Source organism: Platichthys flesus, chromosome 1 (assembly GCF_949316205.1).
Source record: "Platichthys flesus chromosome 1, fPlaFle2.1, whole genome shotgun sequence".
Taxonomy (NCBI): Eukaryota; Metazoa; Chordata; class Actinopteri; order Pleuronectiformes; family Pleuronectidae; genus Platichthys; species Platichthys flesus.
Window position 1 is genome coordinate 24,403,791 of NC_084945.1, and position 16,455 is coordinate 24,420,245.

Consider the following 16,455-nt stretch of genomic DNA (forward strand, 5'->3'; position numbering starts at 1 on the left):
ACACTTGTTCTCTGGAGAACTTCTTGTTTTCATGACGCCTCAGAGTAGAAATAACACACCATAACAAAGGAGCATGGAAGAGTGAGTTGGCGCATTATAAGAAAACAATGAATTTCAAATCATTCAATAATTCCAGTATATAAATTATACATTGTAAGAAAGTTATGAATTATTATATAATTATGAATTGTAAGTTCTTATAATACAACCATGAATGTGACCTGAAATGTTTGGACCCCTACATTAACTATATTCAAGGCTTTTTAAAGGCCACATGTAGACTATTGATAGCAGCATACATCTATCAAGTCTTTATTTGTAAGGCAGTGACAAAATAACCTACCAAATTTGTTACACTTTATAATCAGTCATCCATTATAAATAAGAAACTAGTTATAATATATATAGTTATAAGCCACACTAATTAGTTTATCATGTAGCCCAATAGAGCATTTGGTCTCTGAGGTGGTCGAAAAGAGGTCTAGGCATCGGAATAACAACGCCGTTACTAAAGGTTCATTAATATTCATATATGCAGACTTCATGTCTTATAAATATCAATAATTATGAAAGAATTGGCAACAGTTATAACTGCTTTATTTTCTAATATATCAGACAAACATTAGTCAAAGAAAAATTACAAAACCCGGCAACCATACTGTTCTTATCAAAGGCTCATAACTGATCTACAATTAATAACTGACTGTTAAAAAAAAATACTTCAAGACACAGAATCAGTTGCTGCATGACAGGTCATAAAGGAAATAGTGAACTATTTTTATTGACATTAAATTCAGTTATTTACAAATCCCCATAATGGGCAGCAAAAACATTTCACACACCGTTACAGTTAACAGAAAATATCAAATGAATCTGGCGTCTGGACACAGGAGCCAGTTAGAGATGATGCCCACTAGTAAATATCGTCGGTTTGGCAGACAGATTAGTAGTTTACTGTAAAATGCATGAATATTAAGGGTTGTGTAGTGTGTCCGTCCATCACCAAACTGTGGGAGGTCTCTTTTAATTAAACCTGCCCCAGGAGACATGTTTTTTGGCACAGTGATAAATCAGTGTGTTTTTTACATTTTTAACACAAATCAAATACATTATACTTTATATTACTTCTGAAATTGCCTAGGCAAATGGCAAAACATTTAAAAACACTGGTATTTGTCTTTTTTCCTGGTAGATTTAATGATGGAGGTTCTTGCAAATTTTTCAAGGGCCCGTCCCCCCAAAACAGCCAGAGGCCTCCATGTTAGAAAATCTGGCACTTTTTACACATGACCCAGCACATAAATGATTATGTAAAGCAAAGCTACTGAATGATGCAGGGCATCTTTTATTGATGACTTATCTGCTAGATTATACTAAATATTGATATAATACTTTATAATACTGTAAAATACACCAGAATTCCCACTTAGTCAGCTTTCTTCAAATCTCATAAAGTGCAGCTATGATAAAATAAAACTCATAAACTGGTACAGCCATGCGAAGTGAATGCAAGTTTCAGTGGGACCCAATGTTTCTAATTACTCCACTGGAATCTTTGCATTTTGGTTAATAACTTAATTTGAATATGTAGACTTTGGCAACGCCAGTTAGAGTTTGACCCGTTGGTGAGTAAAATACAAAACAAGATTGGTGAAAATACATCTGTTTTATGTTGTTGGCTTAATGGTGCACTCTGCTAAATTTCATTCTGTTGGGTGAGGTCCTCTGACACACTGTTGAACTCATTGGCCCGGCTGCTCATGCCCAGATACTGCTTCAGAAACTGGCTGAAACGTTTTTGGTTGTTCCACTTGCGGGCCGACTTCCGGATGCCGATGAAGCCACCATATCTCTTCTGGTATGATCTTCCCGGAGTCATCAGCTTTCTGTAGCTGTGCCTCCCTTTGACGAAGCCACCAAATCTCTTGGAGAAGCTCAACCCTACATCACTCTTTCCATCTGCTGCCATGTCAGCATTCCCTTCTTCCTGCCCTTCTTCCGCTTCATACTCATCCTCGAGGGACATGGCATTCTGGGAATTGTAGGCAGTGTTCAGCTGGCTGTCTTTGCCGCCCAGATCCCTCTCATCCACCCCGAGCGCCTTGGTCACCTGATCGAACTTTTGCAATGCTATGGGCAGAAACAGACCTCCTTCCACCTGCTCCTCCTCTACAGGAAACAGGGCCTCCACCTCCTCCTGAGATCTTTTCCGCAGCATACCGCTGAGGGAGGACCCTGGAGATGACAGCACCTTACGACAGAGGTCCCAGGAGAAGGCTGGAGAGATGCTGCCTTCACATTCAATGAGACACACCTGACAGAAACAAATAGAATCCTCTTTATTTCCTATTTGAAATCAGTCCAGTTCATTTAAATCACACTGCAAAACAGATTCAATTACAAAGAGTTTTCAACACATGCTCACTTTATAGATGCTAAATGTTGACGTTTTAACAATTTTAATGTGAGCATGCAGATCCAAATCAATACACAGATCTAGTGAATATAAACATCTAGGTATACACTCTGATGAGAGCCATTGTGATTTTAACTTTTGAAAGGGAAAATAAAACCACATAGGGTGGGGAATAAAACGTAATTATATATTGTATACCTAAAAATGAACATGAAGTACTCAAAGCCTCTTGTGAGGGCTGTTGGATAGGAAGGTCCTCAGCTCATACAATACAAAAATCAATATGACAGCGAAAGATGGGTTGGATTTCCAGGTAAGTGTGTGTGTGTGTGTGTGTGTGTACTTGTAAAGATATCTTTGTGAGGGCCATTTTGAGCCTTGAACTACACATACTGAGGACATTTTAGGAAAGGGAGGCCATTTTTGCCGGTTCTCACTTTCTAACCCCTTCACGCTGTTTGAGGTTTAGGTTGATGCTGGGTAAAGGATAGGGTGAGGCATTTAGTTGTGATGGTTAAGGGTAAGGGGCTAGTGAATGCATTAAGCCAATGAGTGTCCTCACTAAGATAGAAGTACAAACATGAGTGTGTGTGTCTGTAACTGTGTATGAACAACCGTATACCCCTTTGAGCATTTAAGTGAAGCAGGCTCATCATATAAACCCTGGTTCCTCATTGATCAAAGCAAAGTTAAATTAATCCATTTAAGAAGCAGAGATGGAGATGCAAGAGAGCAGAAAATAAATAAAAATAAGCAAATGAGGTATTAAAATAAGGGGCAAAAGTCAGTATGGCAGTATAGCAGTCATGTACATGCACACAAGGCAATAAATGCCCAGTCCCATTGGTTAACTTCACGTTCCCTTTGAATCAAATTGCCTGGCACTATAGAACAACACTGACAGATCCACACTTATGTTTGAAGCACATGTGCACTTAAGTGTCTTCTTGTTCATTCCCTGCCAAAGTGCATGCCTTTAACCAGAGAGAGACAACCGGCAGGCACATCCACAGTGAGGAGCAACACATCATCATTTAGCCACAACAAATTAAAACTCAATTGCTAAAAGGGTAATTAGTCGAGTAAGAGGAAGATGGAGAGACAACACGATTACTACATGGGGTGAGGGTTTGCACTTATTTTATCTCCAAATAATTAAAAGAGCCCTTGGGACAGATTGTATTAGTATGAGTTTGTATATTTATGTGGGGGAACAGTGTGGTTTTGTCTGAATGGAGAGTATGCTCATTATTTAGAGCATGATTTTTAAGTACTGGCCTGTCACTTTAGACATTGGCATGGCTCTGTTTCCTTCAAGTGTTCCTGTGGTGGTGGTGCATTAAAAAGACCAGAGCCCAAAAGCTGCTAGTTTTATTAGTACACCTGTGCTCTTCAATGTCCATGATGTTTGAAATAATACAAAATAAAAATTCTAATGAAGGATGAGGAGCAATATTTTAGGATCTTTTCTTCTGTCCACATATGTGGTTCCAATAGATGCGATAAAGTTGTTTCAATTTGCGTTAATGTAGTCTGTTAATACAAATCTGCACAGGAGTACCACTCTTGCAATCTGCAAGTGTGTGTTTGTGTGTGCAGACTCCTCACCATGGTGTTGAAACAGAGCTGTTTTGGCAGGATGTTGCTGCAGGACAGGCAGTCAGTCTGGCAGTCACTCTGTCCAGGATCACACAGACAGAGCAGCAGCAGAGCCACCAGAGTCTTCATAGTCCCACTGTCCGCTGCACAACACGGGAAACATCGAACACATGTTCAGCGCAACAATGCAATACAATCTTGAGTACAAATCGGGTATAGACAGGATTTGTATAGTATAGTACAAGTTCATTTCTAGTAAAGCCAACAAATATCCTCGTAAGCTGTGAGTATTGCAGAGATGTGCTATTGCAGCTTGCTGTACATGTATATTGCGTTTAACATCATAGGTCATCCCTCCATTATCAACAGTACTTATCCTTTGAGGGTGCTGACCACAGCTGACATGGGCCTAGAGGTGGAGTTCCCCCCTGGACACGCTGACTTTCAGAGCTACAGACAATGTAGAATCTCCAATTAAGATAAGTCCAGAGGAGACATTCATAGTGCTGATATCAGAGTTGCACTAAAGTTAAGTTTTAAATCCAAACAGATGCATACAAGATCATTTTTCATTGTAGGAAAAAATCACCAAAAAATGTAGTCAGACGTCTCACGCTCATCAGAATGCAGCAGCCAGAGTCCTTAGACGTACATGAACATTTGAACAATAACCTCCTGTTCTAAAATCTCTCTATTGGCTTCTGGTACAACCAAGAACCAACTTCAAAATAATCATTTTAGTAGTTTTCAAAGCAATTAGTACATTTCTGACTGGATCACTGGTCCCACCCCAGTCAGACCTCTCAGATCAGCAGGCAATGCTATTCACGCTGTACCCAGAATCAGTTCAGGTCTGGTGAAGGTGCCTTCAGTTATAGTCCCTGCTGAGGTAAACTTTCCAACCTAAACTGCTTTCTCAGGCCAATGCTGGATTTTCTGCATATAGTCTGTCCATTTGTTGTGCATATCTATTTTTCAGCTGCTGTGTGATTACTGTGAGTGCTATTGTTTGTCAGTTTGATTAATGGACGTGTGGAGCATTGATGTATACTTTATTTCATTAGATTCTTGTATTTGTCGTAGTTTACGCCTTTACATATGTTTATATGTATAGTTTTAATCCATTCTCTCAATGTGACGCACATTGAGTTTCTTCGAAGGAAATTTGCTTTATAGAAAAAAGTTGCCGTTAATTGCCAAAAGTGTTGAGGGTGGTAGAAGTATTTACACAACTTGTTTTATATTTGATGCAGTATATTATTAATCATTTTATATATAAGCTGTATCTTTGTGTCCATTCAGTAAATAACAAACTTCCAGGCCTAAATGGTGAAGGCTTCCAGCACTCAAATGGTCCGAGTGCAATAAAAAAGCTAAAATGACATGAGTGATCTAAAGGAGAACACGATGTGAGACTGAAGAACAGGTGGAGCAAGTGAGCAAAGCAGACATTTTTATTTTAAAAAATGACAGAAAGGAAGAGGAGAATAAAGCCAGAGGACAATAAACTAGTTTGACCTTATTCTGGGGAAACAGCCCAGTCTGGTGAGTCTGACGTCAGGAAACAACCAAATTTTCATCTCATTAAACAAACTCGTTAACTCTTTTAATTGACGCCTCAAATAAGGCCTCAGGCAACAGACTGACTCACTGTTGCTGCCAAACACACACTCAAAAGCAAAAAATACACACAATCATCAGACACAGAAAAACACTAGACACACATGTATACCAATATATACACACTATGTATGCCCAGCACACACTACATTTGTAGACACTCAAATACGCACACATACACAATTAGTCTTTTGGTAGTCATTAAACTGAAATGGCAGAAAGTAGAACTAGTTTGTCTTCTTTCGAAATTTGGAATTTATTCAGAGTAATTAAAAAAATGATAACAAGTGTAATTACAGTACAGTCCGTTCCAATTTCTGACTCATAAATTCATAGAAAATAATTTGTCTTTCTTTGAATACAATGAAAGGGTGTGACATGTATTCTTAATTTGTCTTTCATAGAAAAGAGGATGTGTTTGTCAGTGAAGGACAAAAGAGCAGTAAAGTCATTTTAGACAGGAACATTGCAAACAGGCACGTTTACGATGGGCACTTTAGGACTCTCAAAAGTTATTAGACTTGATCCCTGAAGAGACACAATTATTTACAACTAATGTCATGATAATCCATTCAGTATAGTGATTGAGAAGGAAGAAAAGTGAAGGAATCACAATAGTCATTCAGATTTATTTTCACAAAATCATGAACATCTGAAGCAAACTTCTCGCATTTAGCCCAGCATCTGTTGAAACATGTTTGGATATCTTAAGTCCAAAGTGGTCACTGTTATAACCAGCACACCAATCTTGCCCCCGAGCCACACTGGTAGCTTTACTAGAAATGGGTTTTAAAACAGTTTGCTAAGTGTTAGATTTGATGTTTTTTTTCAAACAGAGTAGCGCAGTTATCCATTCCTGTGAGGGTGATTTTTTACAATAATCTTAAATAAGTCAAACATGGTCAAACATAACAACAGAACAACAGAACACCTCTCGACCGGTATCACTTGAGGCTCAATACTTCACATGAGAGTCAATGCAGCAAACAGTAATTTGCTGTGGTCAAGTTGTGCACTGGCACAATTGGATACTAATTCTTTCACAAAAACAATTAATATCTAATTTCCTAACCAGAGCAACATAAATGTCACACAGGCCTCACTCAGACTATTTCAAAATTAGCAATGCACAAACATATCCTCTTGATGTGTTTGTCTTCAGAAAGTTCTCTGTGTTGTTGAAAGCTCAATCAAAACGAGCAGGACTTCTCAATGACTGATCTTTCCAGTAATTCTCCATTGACATCCTCCAGGTTCTCTTGAGAGTCTTTAAATCCTAATTACTTTGCTTTTAATTAACTGATTAACCACGAAATAAACCAGTTAATTAAGTCATTACTGTCTGTGCTGTGCTGGGGTGCAGCTGATGGAGGCTTTATGGTCCAATGGATGATGAATAAAACCACCCCCTTCAGATGAAAGGAAGCATATATAAAAAGAGCTACTGCAAAAGACAAAACAATGTATCTCTCATTGAGGATCAACCAGTTACCTGTTACTAAGTGAATATATGATGCAAAAAATCTAGTCCAATTCAGGATTACCAATGGAGCAGTGAAAACCAAAAACCAGCAGTCTGTGGTGTCATTCATGTTCTTCAAAACTATAATAACAACAACAATAACTCGTACTCAGGTAAATAAGTGAATCAACACTTCTGTTAGTGGGAACATCAGCAGTCCAAAAGTCTTTGTCCGTAAGAAGTATCTTTATGTTCGGTGAGCCTTTTTGTGAAAAAAGTCAAAAAGTGTTCACCACCACAACCATGTCCATGTTGCTGATTAAGAAATATGTCTATAGTCAAGCAGCATGAAAAAATTAATTTAAAATATTCAGTTGTTAGGTCCTGTCTGACTGATTCCTTATTCAACAGCAACTGGTTCTGAGCAGGAAATTCTTACACCATGTTATCAACCCAACCACATTATTTTGATCCATAATTGCCCTTTTCTCATCAAGAACGTGAAGTGTGAAATAAATCACTCCCAGTCCGAGAGCGACTTAAAGCCGGATTATTTGCGCATGGCTGAACAGAAGAGCAGCTTGCATCCACCCTGGTGTCCGTCTTTATTTTTAAAACCTGAAGTGCAGATTATTACGTCACTAGAGTGTTATAACCACAATATTGTCAAATTCACGTCGGTGTACTGCCTACTTTGCCAGGGACTTTTCAAATTGTCGGACAATTGGACACACAGTAGTTGCACAAATGTAAAAACAGCAAGAATTGCCATTTTAAATGTTTTTTTATAAAGTACAACATTTTTTTAAGATATTAAGTAAGCAAATATGCACTACCAAACACCAGATTTTGGTTTAAAAGTCTGATGGATTTTGAAACTGAAGGACAGGGCCCATATTCAAGAAAATAAACCAAATATTGAATAATTAGAGTGTATTCTTGATGTTGGTGTTGTTATTTGATGAGTTGATGAGAGTTTGACAGGTAATTAAACATTATTTATTCTTCTGCCTGGAGCCAGATGGTTATTATCTGTCAGAAAAGTCACTTTGATTGACAACTTGTCCCAGGCCCAGTCAAAATACATTGTGCTCTTTGTTTTAATATTGATAGCTCAGTGGAAAAATGGCGAGTGGTCATTGATTTGACACATTTCAGGACATTAAAGCCATCCCACCAATCAGTTTAATTATAATGTCAAACATATTTATTATTCATCCCTGTCGCTACCTACATACATCAGCTTCTGACGGACTCATCTGTCTTTACCCCTCCCCTCACTGACTCAAACTCTGTCTCAGCTTTCTGTCGTAGACTTTCTCATTCTTTCTCTCTCACAGATATATGAAATACAGCACAACTACTACTGGCATTTAAGTGCACAAAGGGTTTAAGGTTAGAAATCCACTATTAATGTACAAAAACAAAATGCTGCACAAAAACAACTAAATTCCATTTAATGAAATATAAGAAGTTATTTCACTTCTATCACATCTATCTTTGCAAAACATTAAAGGGTGAATCCTACATTAAATGATTTCCCATTAAAGTAAAGAAAACTAGTCACCTCATATTTTATCATTCATCCAGCCCGAAAGCATAACAATAAATATATATGTGCCCAGGTAGCAATGGTGCATTTGCTCTTCTACTGGCAAAATACATTATTTCTTATCATCCAGATCTTTGTTTTATGGTCACAGGTCTTTTCAGTTTAAGATGTGTCCACAGAGTGGGTGTTTGACATATCTCCAGTTTTACTTCTGACTGTCAGATGGTGAGTGAGTGTGTGTGTGTGTGTGTGTGTTTGTGTGTGTGTGTGTCTGGACATGGCAATAGATTATATGTTGAGGCTATTACATGCAGACACACTAAGCTAAATCAATTTCCCTTCTCCATTCATCTAATAACCTAAGGTCAATTAATGGTTGGGAGGTGTGCCCACACGTTCTTCCATAACCACACCAGTTCCGTTTCATTTTTATTTTATATCAATTGTTTTTGTTTACTTTCTTGATTCTTGCTGATCTGGGATTGTACCGTCATGGTTGAATGCACTTATTGTAAGTCACTTTAGATAAAAGCGTCAGCTAAATGAAATGTAATGTAAAAAATGAGGTGGTGTCCTTTAAATGTTGACTTTTCTTTGAAAAGGCAGTGCACACATAAATCCAACAGGCCATTCATCGAACACAGGTGCAACCAAAAACAATTCTAATAGCTGCATTACCTTGAGGTGTGACTGACTCACTAATGCACATAAATGAAAGGAACCATCAATAACATCCTTTGTTACACCTTTGCCTTTTCTGTCAGGACGGGTCGAAAGAAATTTGTTTCAATCACTGACTTATTGAATTTCAATAAAGTATAAAGTATTTAGGTGTTGTGGTCTATGATGGTATGCAATAGGATAGATGTTGCCTAAACTAGTTAACACTTACTATTTGCATTAATGTGGTAACTTGACTAGCATGGGTGTGTGTGTGTGTGTGGGGGGGGGGGGGGGGGGGCTTTTTCATGTTAGAGCAAAGGCCCCTCAAAATGTATTTTCAAGTCCTACTCTGACAATTGGTTTAAGACTCACACAAGAACCCACAGATGGCAAAGTGTAAGTCAACAAATCTGAGTTGTTCAGGACATCATGACATTTGTGTGACTGAACTTGAGAGCCTTGTAGTTTGCACTTTAGCTTGAGCTAATCACATACATTTAGACAGACATCGGTGTAAAGACCTATGTATGCTACTCAGAATACGTTACGGATGGACAGACGGATCGGACAGACACTTTTTCATTTATACTTCTCCGGTGCTTAAAACAATTCGTCTCCAGAACAGTAGGTGGCTCAACGGAAGACTAGCTTAGAGAAGCCTTCCTCATGAGTTCTCAGAGCCCATGTGGTTTATTTATCTCCTCCCGGCTTTCCTCACTCACAGTGTACGATGGCAACTTAATAACATTAAGTGACACCCAGCGAGTCAAAATGGTTATGTTATCGTTTCTTAGTGCAGCGGGCCTAGGGGATAGAGCGGGTGTTCTGCAACAAGAAGGTTGCCGGTTCTAATCCCACTCTATCCCATCTGCATGCCTAAGTGTCCTTGGCAAGATACTGAACCCCTAAAAATGGCCCCTCATAAATGCTGAGTGCTCTAAAAAAATGTAGGTCGCTTTGGACAAAAGCGTCAGCTAAATGACATGTAATGTAATGTCTTGTGTCCAAACTGAGTTGCATATTCCACTGCTTGAAGCTTCACGGAAGCAGCTAGCTTCCCCCCCAGCTTCCACACACAGTCAGCAGGGACATACTACCAAGTGTTTGCTTTAACCTGACGGTATTTGAGAAACAGTGTCATGACAGCCTTGGAATTAAAGTCGCGACAGCGGGTTTTTGCTCTGTTACCACCGCAGTTAGCATGGTGGCTAGCACGCTAGCGCCGTTATGAAAGTTCGTTATAACCGTATGCGACTGTACACACATGCTGTCAGGGCTCTAACCAGCCACCGTCAGCCGGACAACTCCACTGGCTTAACACACTTTTCACATTAATCGTAGAATCATAGTTGTATTTGAGTTTATTGTGATATAGGAAATGAAACAGGAAGTTTAAGGTTCTGTAGGGTCAAAAATAGCCTCTTAGCTTTTACTGTTTACTAATTTATATTGTTATTTTTATTAACTACAGAAAATGATCAGGTTCCATGGGTATCAATTACTGTAATTGAGAGTAAGTTCCAATCCTATTTCACTCCTTGGCCCTACTTCTACCCCTTGGTTTTGACGGGCGATATGAAATCTTGCACCAATAAAAAAAGATCTCTAGCATGCTAACGCTAGCGCGGTCGCAATCTTGTGTTGTAAAGTTGTTGTTAAAAAGTGACCACAATTCATTGAAATGATATTGAACTGAGTAGGTGCACTTCCATCCTCACACTTGTTACCTTGAAGTGTTTTAACGCTGATGAGTATGGCAACATGCATTGTAATGTAAGTCGGCTGATGTTCGCTCAATTGCCCCCAGGCACTCAATTGAAACTTGCTCACTTCTAACTTCCTGGGTTAGTTCTGGAGTGTTTATCCTGCTGCACATTTGCATTATATAATGCACAGAATGTGCCCACGCCCAAGATAATTATCCTCACCTCATAGAAATGCGCTGAATTAGGTTACTTTTGATGTATTTGAAGCATATTTTTAGTACGCTGTGTCTATATTGTATTATAAAAATATCTATTATCTAGATCTCATTGTAATGGAGGCTTTGCAGCCATTTTGCAGTTAATTGGTGGTTATATGACCCTTCAGTCATTCTTTTCAACAAGCAGGAGAAATTGTAGATGTCAGGAATTCCTTATGACTCATTAAATTACAACTAAGAGGCTCATGGGTGTTTTTCCACCTTGGTAGGGTCTCTTCCCAAGAGGCTGCATGGCTGTCCTTAAGACTGTGCTGTCACACATAGTGTGGATCTTGGAGGGTTTGTATACATGATTTATCTTCTGTCTTCCAAATGTCATAATAAAAGAAAAAAAAAAGTAAATATATGTATTTTAGGATGGTCATGTACAGTTAATGTATGGTGGACATGGTTTGTGTGAATGAGTGTGAGTACTGGCCAAAACTGACTGACCACAATCCACAAGATTAAATCCCTAGAAGTCAAAGAGCTTGAGGAAAAGACAGGCCTGTCTGCTGTGACATTTTCCTGGATATTTTCATGTGATCATAAATTTGAGTCAGAGTAAGAAAACATATATACGTCTGCCTCAGAATCATAATGAGTGCAGCATCCGGCAGGAGTCAGGTCTCCTTCTGATGTGGTAAAAAGAGGGTAAAGAGGAGCACTGTAGGCAGCGAGGACACATGAAGAAGCATCTGTGAATCCTCCCGCACAAAAGGATAGGCAGGGACCCTGCTGCTCTCGGAACATTGTCTGTCCGGATTAACTCCACACGTTCACAGCCAATTCAGAGAAGCCACCAGAGATGTACACGGCAGCACCGGGCTGTATATAGCCTTTAACCCGGCCCTCCTTATCCTCCCTTTATTTCCCCTCATCCTGCCCTTTGATGAGAATGGTTTCACGGGGTCATGAAAGTTTATCCATGAAGCTAACAAAGTGTGTGTTTACTGATACTGAAGAGAAGAGGAGTTGGTTTAAAAAGGACTCGGAAGCCATGAGATACATCAGCCATGGACTGTGGAGAAGGAACATAAACTGAATAAAGCTGAAGGTCAATATTAGAAATAACACTACCTATGGGTTTTTTCTTGGGTATTATTTTGACATAGTTTGGGTTTAGTAACGTCATAGTAATTACAAGATGAATTACTAAATTTACCAATCTACAAATCATTTGATTAACCTCAAAATGCCATCACTGTTAGATGTAGAAATGTAGAGAACATTTTCTATCACAAATACAGCGACCAAAAGCATCAAACACATAATATATCAATTACCAATAAAAATAATGAAATATTTCCCTTATTTATCGAAGCGAAGGAGAGAAAGTTAACAACTCGTTACGTTAAATGTAGATGTCAATCCCAAACATCAGAGTCTGGACAAAAAATGAATGTTTGTGAAGCACAATTTGGCGACAGGGGATGCTGGAAGTTGTTAGCTATGACCAGAGCACTAGCAGCTCTCCTGGTGTTACAGCCCCACCTGCCGTCCGCTCCTTCCGCCATGTTTTTACACAATAAACCCACAATAAACGCATGTTGCTTGCTGCATCTGCATCTCGGAGACTTGCTTACTTCTGTTGATGCTGGAAGTATCAACAACACCATCACAGTATTTACGGTAATCTAAGCGGTACAACTAATGGGAAAATGGGAACATTTTGAAATTTTACATGTTAAACTGAGCTTTATGGGTTCAGCTACAGGAAGGGGAACTGTTTCCTCAAAGCATGATTTGTCTCTTTTTGCTGCTGTTTGGAGATTTCTGTTAGGAAACGGATCTTGACCTGTGCGTCTGATAGACTTGGACCGAAAGGTTTGCAAGAGATGTCCCAGACATTTTTAACTATTAGTTCACGGGTTAAAATATCATCCAGTCCTACATGTCCCCGAAGGAACCGAATGAAAATATCCCACAAAACAAGAAAGTCCAACAGCTGTCATGTTTCAGTATCATTTTACAATCCAGCTGCAATATCTGAATATAAGGAATCTGTAACCGAGGGATACGATTCTGGGGATGGAAGCCTTTTGGTTTCTGTTTTCTAGTTCGACCAATCACGTTTGATCAACCCTTTAGTTGCCTGCAGGTTATGACAGTTCATGTGAACACATTCACGTAAATACCTCAGCTATCAGCTGTTTAATTTACTGTATTTGCATTCACATGCAGATGCAGTTTAGCAAAGATCGGCAAAAATATAATTTGGGTCTTAAACACCTACAAAAACGTTTGACTCGTGTTATAGAAGAAACTAGTTTGTCTGTTAAGAGTATACAGCGAGCAGAAGACGTCTGGATATCTCCTGTTTACACCAGGAGCCCCAAATTATCGCCCTTCGGCCACAGAGGCTAAACCATTGTCAGAAATAAGTGATGGGCCCTGAGACCAAAAATGAACTTTACATGAGAGCATTCAGTTTTCAAATATTACAATTTCATTTAAGATACTATATCCATTCAGATTTAGGTTTCATTATTCCTCACTGAAGACATTACCAGCCTTCTTTTACGCAGTCAATGTAGAAGTGCCAGAACATAATACAAAGATAATCAGATCCTTAATTAATCAGAGGTAAATTTCACAGCAAGCTTAAATCTGTTGCTTTGAACATTTCACCCTGAGGAAAGCGCAGCCTCCAGATTCCTCTGAATCTGTTAACACGGTCTTTGTTTCAGGCTGAGCGTGACCTGCAGTTCTACGTCAGCCTCTGTATGACGATACGCAAGAAGCTTTTGTCACAAACATACTTACAGCTATTTATATTTGTACAGGCACTTTGAAGATAAGTTATCATCAGTAGTTGTTGAATGAGGTGGTGTGTTGTAGCAAATAATCTATTTTGCAATAAGCCTGCATAAGGAGCTTGTTTTCCAAGATTGATTGAGAAGTACGCCCCGAGCTAAACAAAAACACTATGTTGATTATTCAACGTAAATAAATAAATACATAAAAGGTCACACACATTAAAGTTTGTCATTAACTTCCTAAACATTTATTGACATCTCTTAAATGAGTTTTACATATAGATGCCTGAAGGCAAAAGGAGAATAAAATTAACAGAACTAACCCAGAAAGAGTTACACCATTAATACCACCAGCACCACCACCACTACTACTACTCCTACTATACCTTTCTAATGTTTAACTTTGCATAAATTAAAACATTTGAATTTGAAATAAACTTGATAAAAGATCTCATCACAATCCCAGCACATTTTTTCTGATCCTAGTCCATTATTCCAGCCTCGGAACAGCGTGCACGGTTCAGGCTCATAAAGATCATAGAAAACGCAGCACAATTATGTGCCAGATGTGACCAGGTGCTTTATATGTGGCCACTAAAAAACAGTGACACCGTTTTGTCTCTGTCTGGGCCATCCTTCCTCAGTGTGGGACACGGTTTCTAAATGTCAACACTAAAACCGAAAAAAACTCTCATATTATTAACATTAGTCATACATTTTTTTAGATTAAACTCAACAAACCTCCCCATGAGATGTTTCCATTTGTAATTTCTGATCATTTGGGAATTGTTAAAAACAAAGCACATCATTTTGCCTCGGTTACATACCATTGAAAATCTATAAATAGTCCACCTGATGAATGGAGCTTGGGAGAATGTGACCCCGATTAACCTACATACACTTACCTAAATTACCTTTGATTTCTCTGTCGTGAGCGACAGTGTATAATCTTTCGGAGAAGACCCCCCCCTCCATTCATGAAGCCAACCAGAGCACAGCAGTAAATAAGGCCTTAATGATACAATCAGGACTAATCATTTACTGACCTTTCCCTCTTTACTAAAACACCAAGACAATGACAACACAAACTGCATGTGTGGAACCTTGTCACCTCGCACTCTCTGCCTGATGCATATATTTAACCTGCGACATTTCAGGTGTAAGGAGTCTGTCATTGCACTGGCTCTACAAAAGGCAGAATTCTTAATTTGAGACATGGTCCTGCCACAAGTGATTTAACCATGCTGCCTGTCAAAGAGGCTGGCGGTCGATTAAGCTTAAATATTTTTGATCAGCGTCGTTACAGGCACTCAGCTGTTTGAAACTCAAAGGTCAGAGGGTCCCAGTGACAATAAGTGACAATAACTGCAGCAATTATCCTACAGCGGCAGTGGATGATGGCCTGATGCCGTTGTAAATGATTTGTCTTGACAGGCCTGACAAATGTTGACAAACAAGTCATGCTTTAACCTCACTTGTGACTAGATGTTTCTTCTTCTATCAATAAATGAATACCGTATTTTGCATTTGAGTTGTATTTAGTGTTCTTTTTTATTAGGCTGCCATATTATTAACTTTAGAATCAGCCAGTGAAAAACGGTGCCCCACTTTCTGAAAATGTGACAGCAAACAGGTATTTGACTTATTTCTCTCCCGAGGGTGAATGTGGTACCAAATGTAATAAAATGTCAGTTGTTATTTTTTATGATAAAAGTGCAAAAGATTCTGTATCAAAGGTCAAAGGTCACATCATCCCTCTTCCGACACCCCCTCCTCCTCCCTGGCTTCCTCCTACCTGTGTTGGCGTGAGCTTATAGGTGCCTGTAGGGGTCCCTGGGTTGCAGGTTGTAAGTTTCGTCAGCATACGTTTCCCTCCCTCGGATCTGAGCACGTTATTTTCTTTCTACGTTGAGGCTGGATTCAGCCGCTCTTATAGGGTCCCACCCCTCCCCTTCCACCTCCTCCTCTGATTCTCCCTCCTCCCTCTCTCTCTCTCTCTTTCAAAACTCTTTTTTTCATCTCAGGGAGAGTCAAGGAGGGAGGGAGGGAAAGAGGGACTCACATCAGGGAGGAGAGAGAAGATGGGGGGTGAGCAGGGATAGTAGTGGGAAAGGAAGGTGGGAGGGAAGGAGGGAGTGGAAGCTGGGAAGAAAAGTACACAGTAAGAGGAGGGAGGCAAGAGAGGAAATGGTGGGGCAAAAAAGGAGAGGGGGGCAAATTATTAAAAAGGGACAGGGAGAGGTGGATTATGTGAAAAGTGGAAGGGACAATATAGAGCTGGAGATGTGAAAACAATACAAGTGGTTGAAGTAGAGAAGAGCGAGGGTCAGCCCATCTATCCTGGTAGACATTTAATTCTTCAAATGTTCTAGTTGAAAAAAAAACAGTATTAACACGCTAAAATCGTAAAAATAAATTGGG

The 16,455-nt window shown here is 39.3% G+C and overlaps 1 protein-coding gene across 1 annotated transcript; it reads right to left on the reverse strand.

The window, feature by feature from the left end:
* Positions 1 to 652: 652 nt before the first annotated feature.
* Positions 653 to 15,925, reverse strand: pnoca (prepronociceptin a). The gene is made up of 3 exons (XM_062393872.1): positions 15,830 to 15,925; positions 4,025 to 4,158; positions 653 to 2,314 (listed from the first exon to the last, which is right to left on the reverse strand). Exons 2-3 carry the CDS (start codon positions 4,142 to 4,144, stop codon positions 1,697 to 1,699), a joined length of 738 nt encoding a protein of 245 aa, XP_062249856.1. The 5' UTR covers positions 4,145 to 4,158; positions 15,830 to 15,925; the 3' UTR covers positions 653 to 1,696.
* Between the last annotated feature and the right edge of the window lie 530 nt (positions 15,926 to 16,455).

Bases quoted from the DNA above. Each gene is read 5' to 3' on its own strand.
- pnoca (XM_062393872.1), bottom strand. From the start codon at position 4,144: ATGAAGACTCTGGTGGCTCTGCTGCTGCTCTGTCTGTGTGATCCTGGA. The intron at 2,315-4,024 runs GTGAGGAGTCTG...TGTTTCTGTCAG, and splicing joins AGCTCTGTTTCAACACCATG to GTGTGTCTCATTGAATGTGA.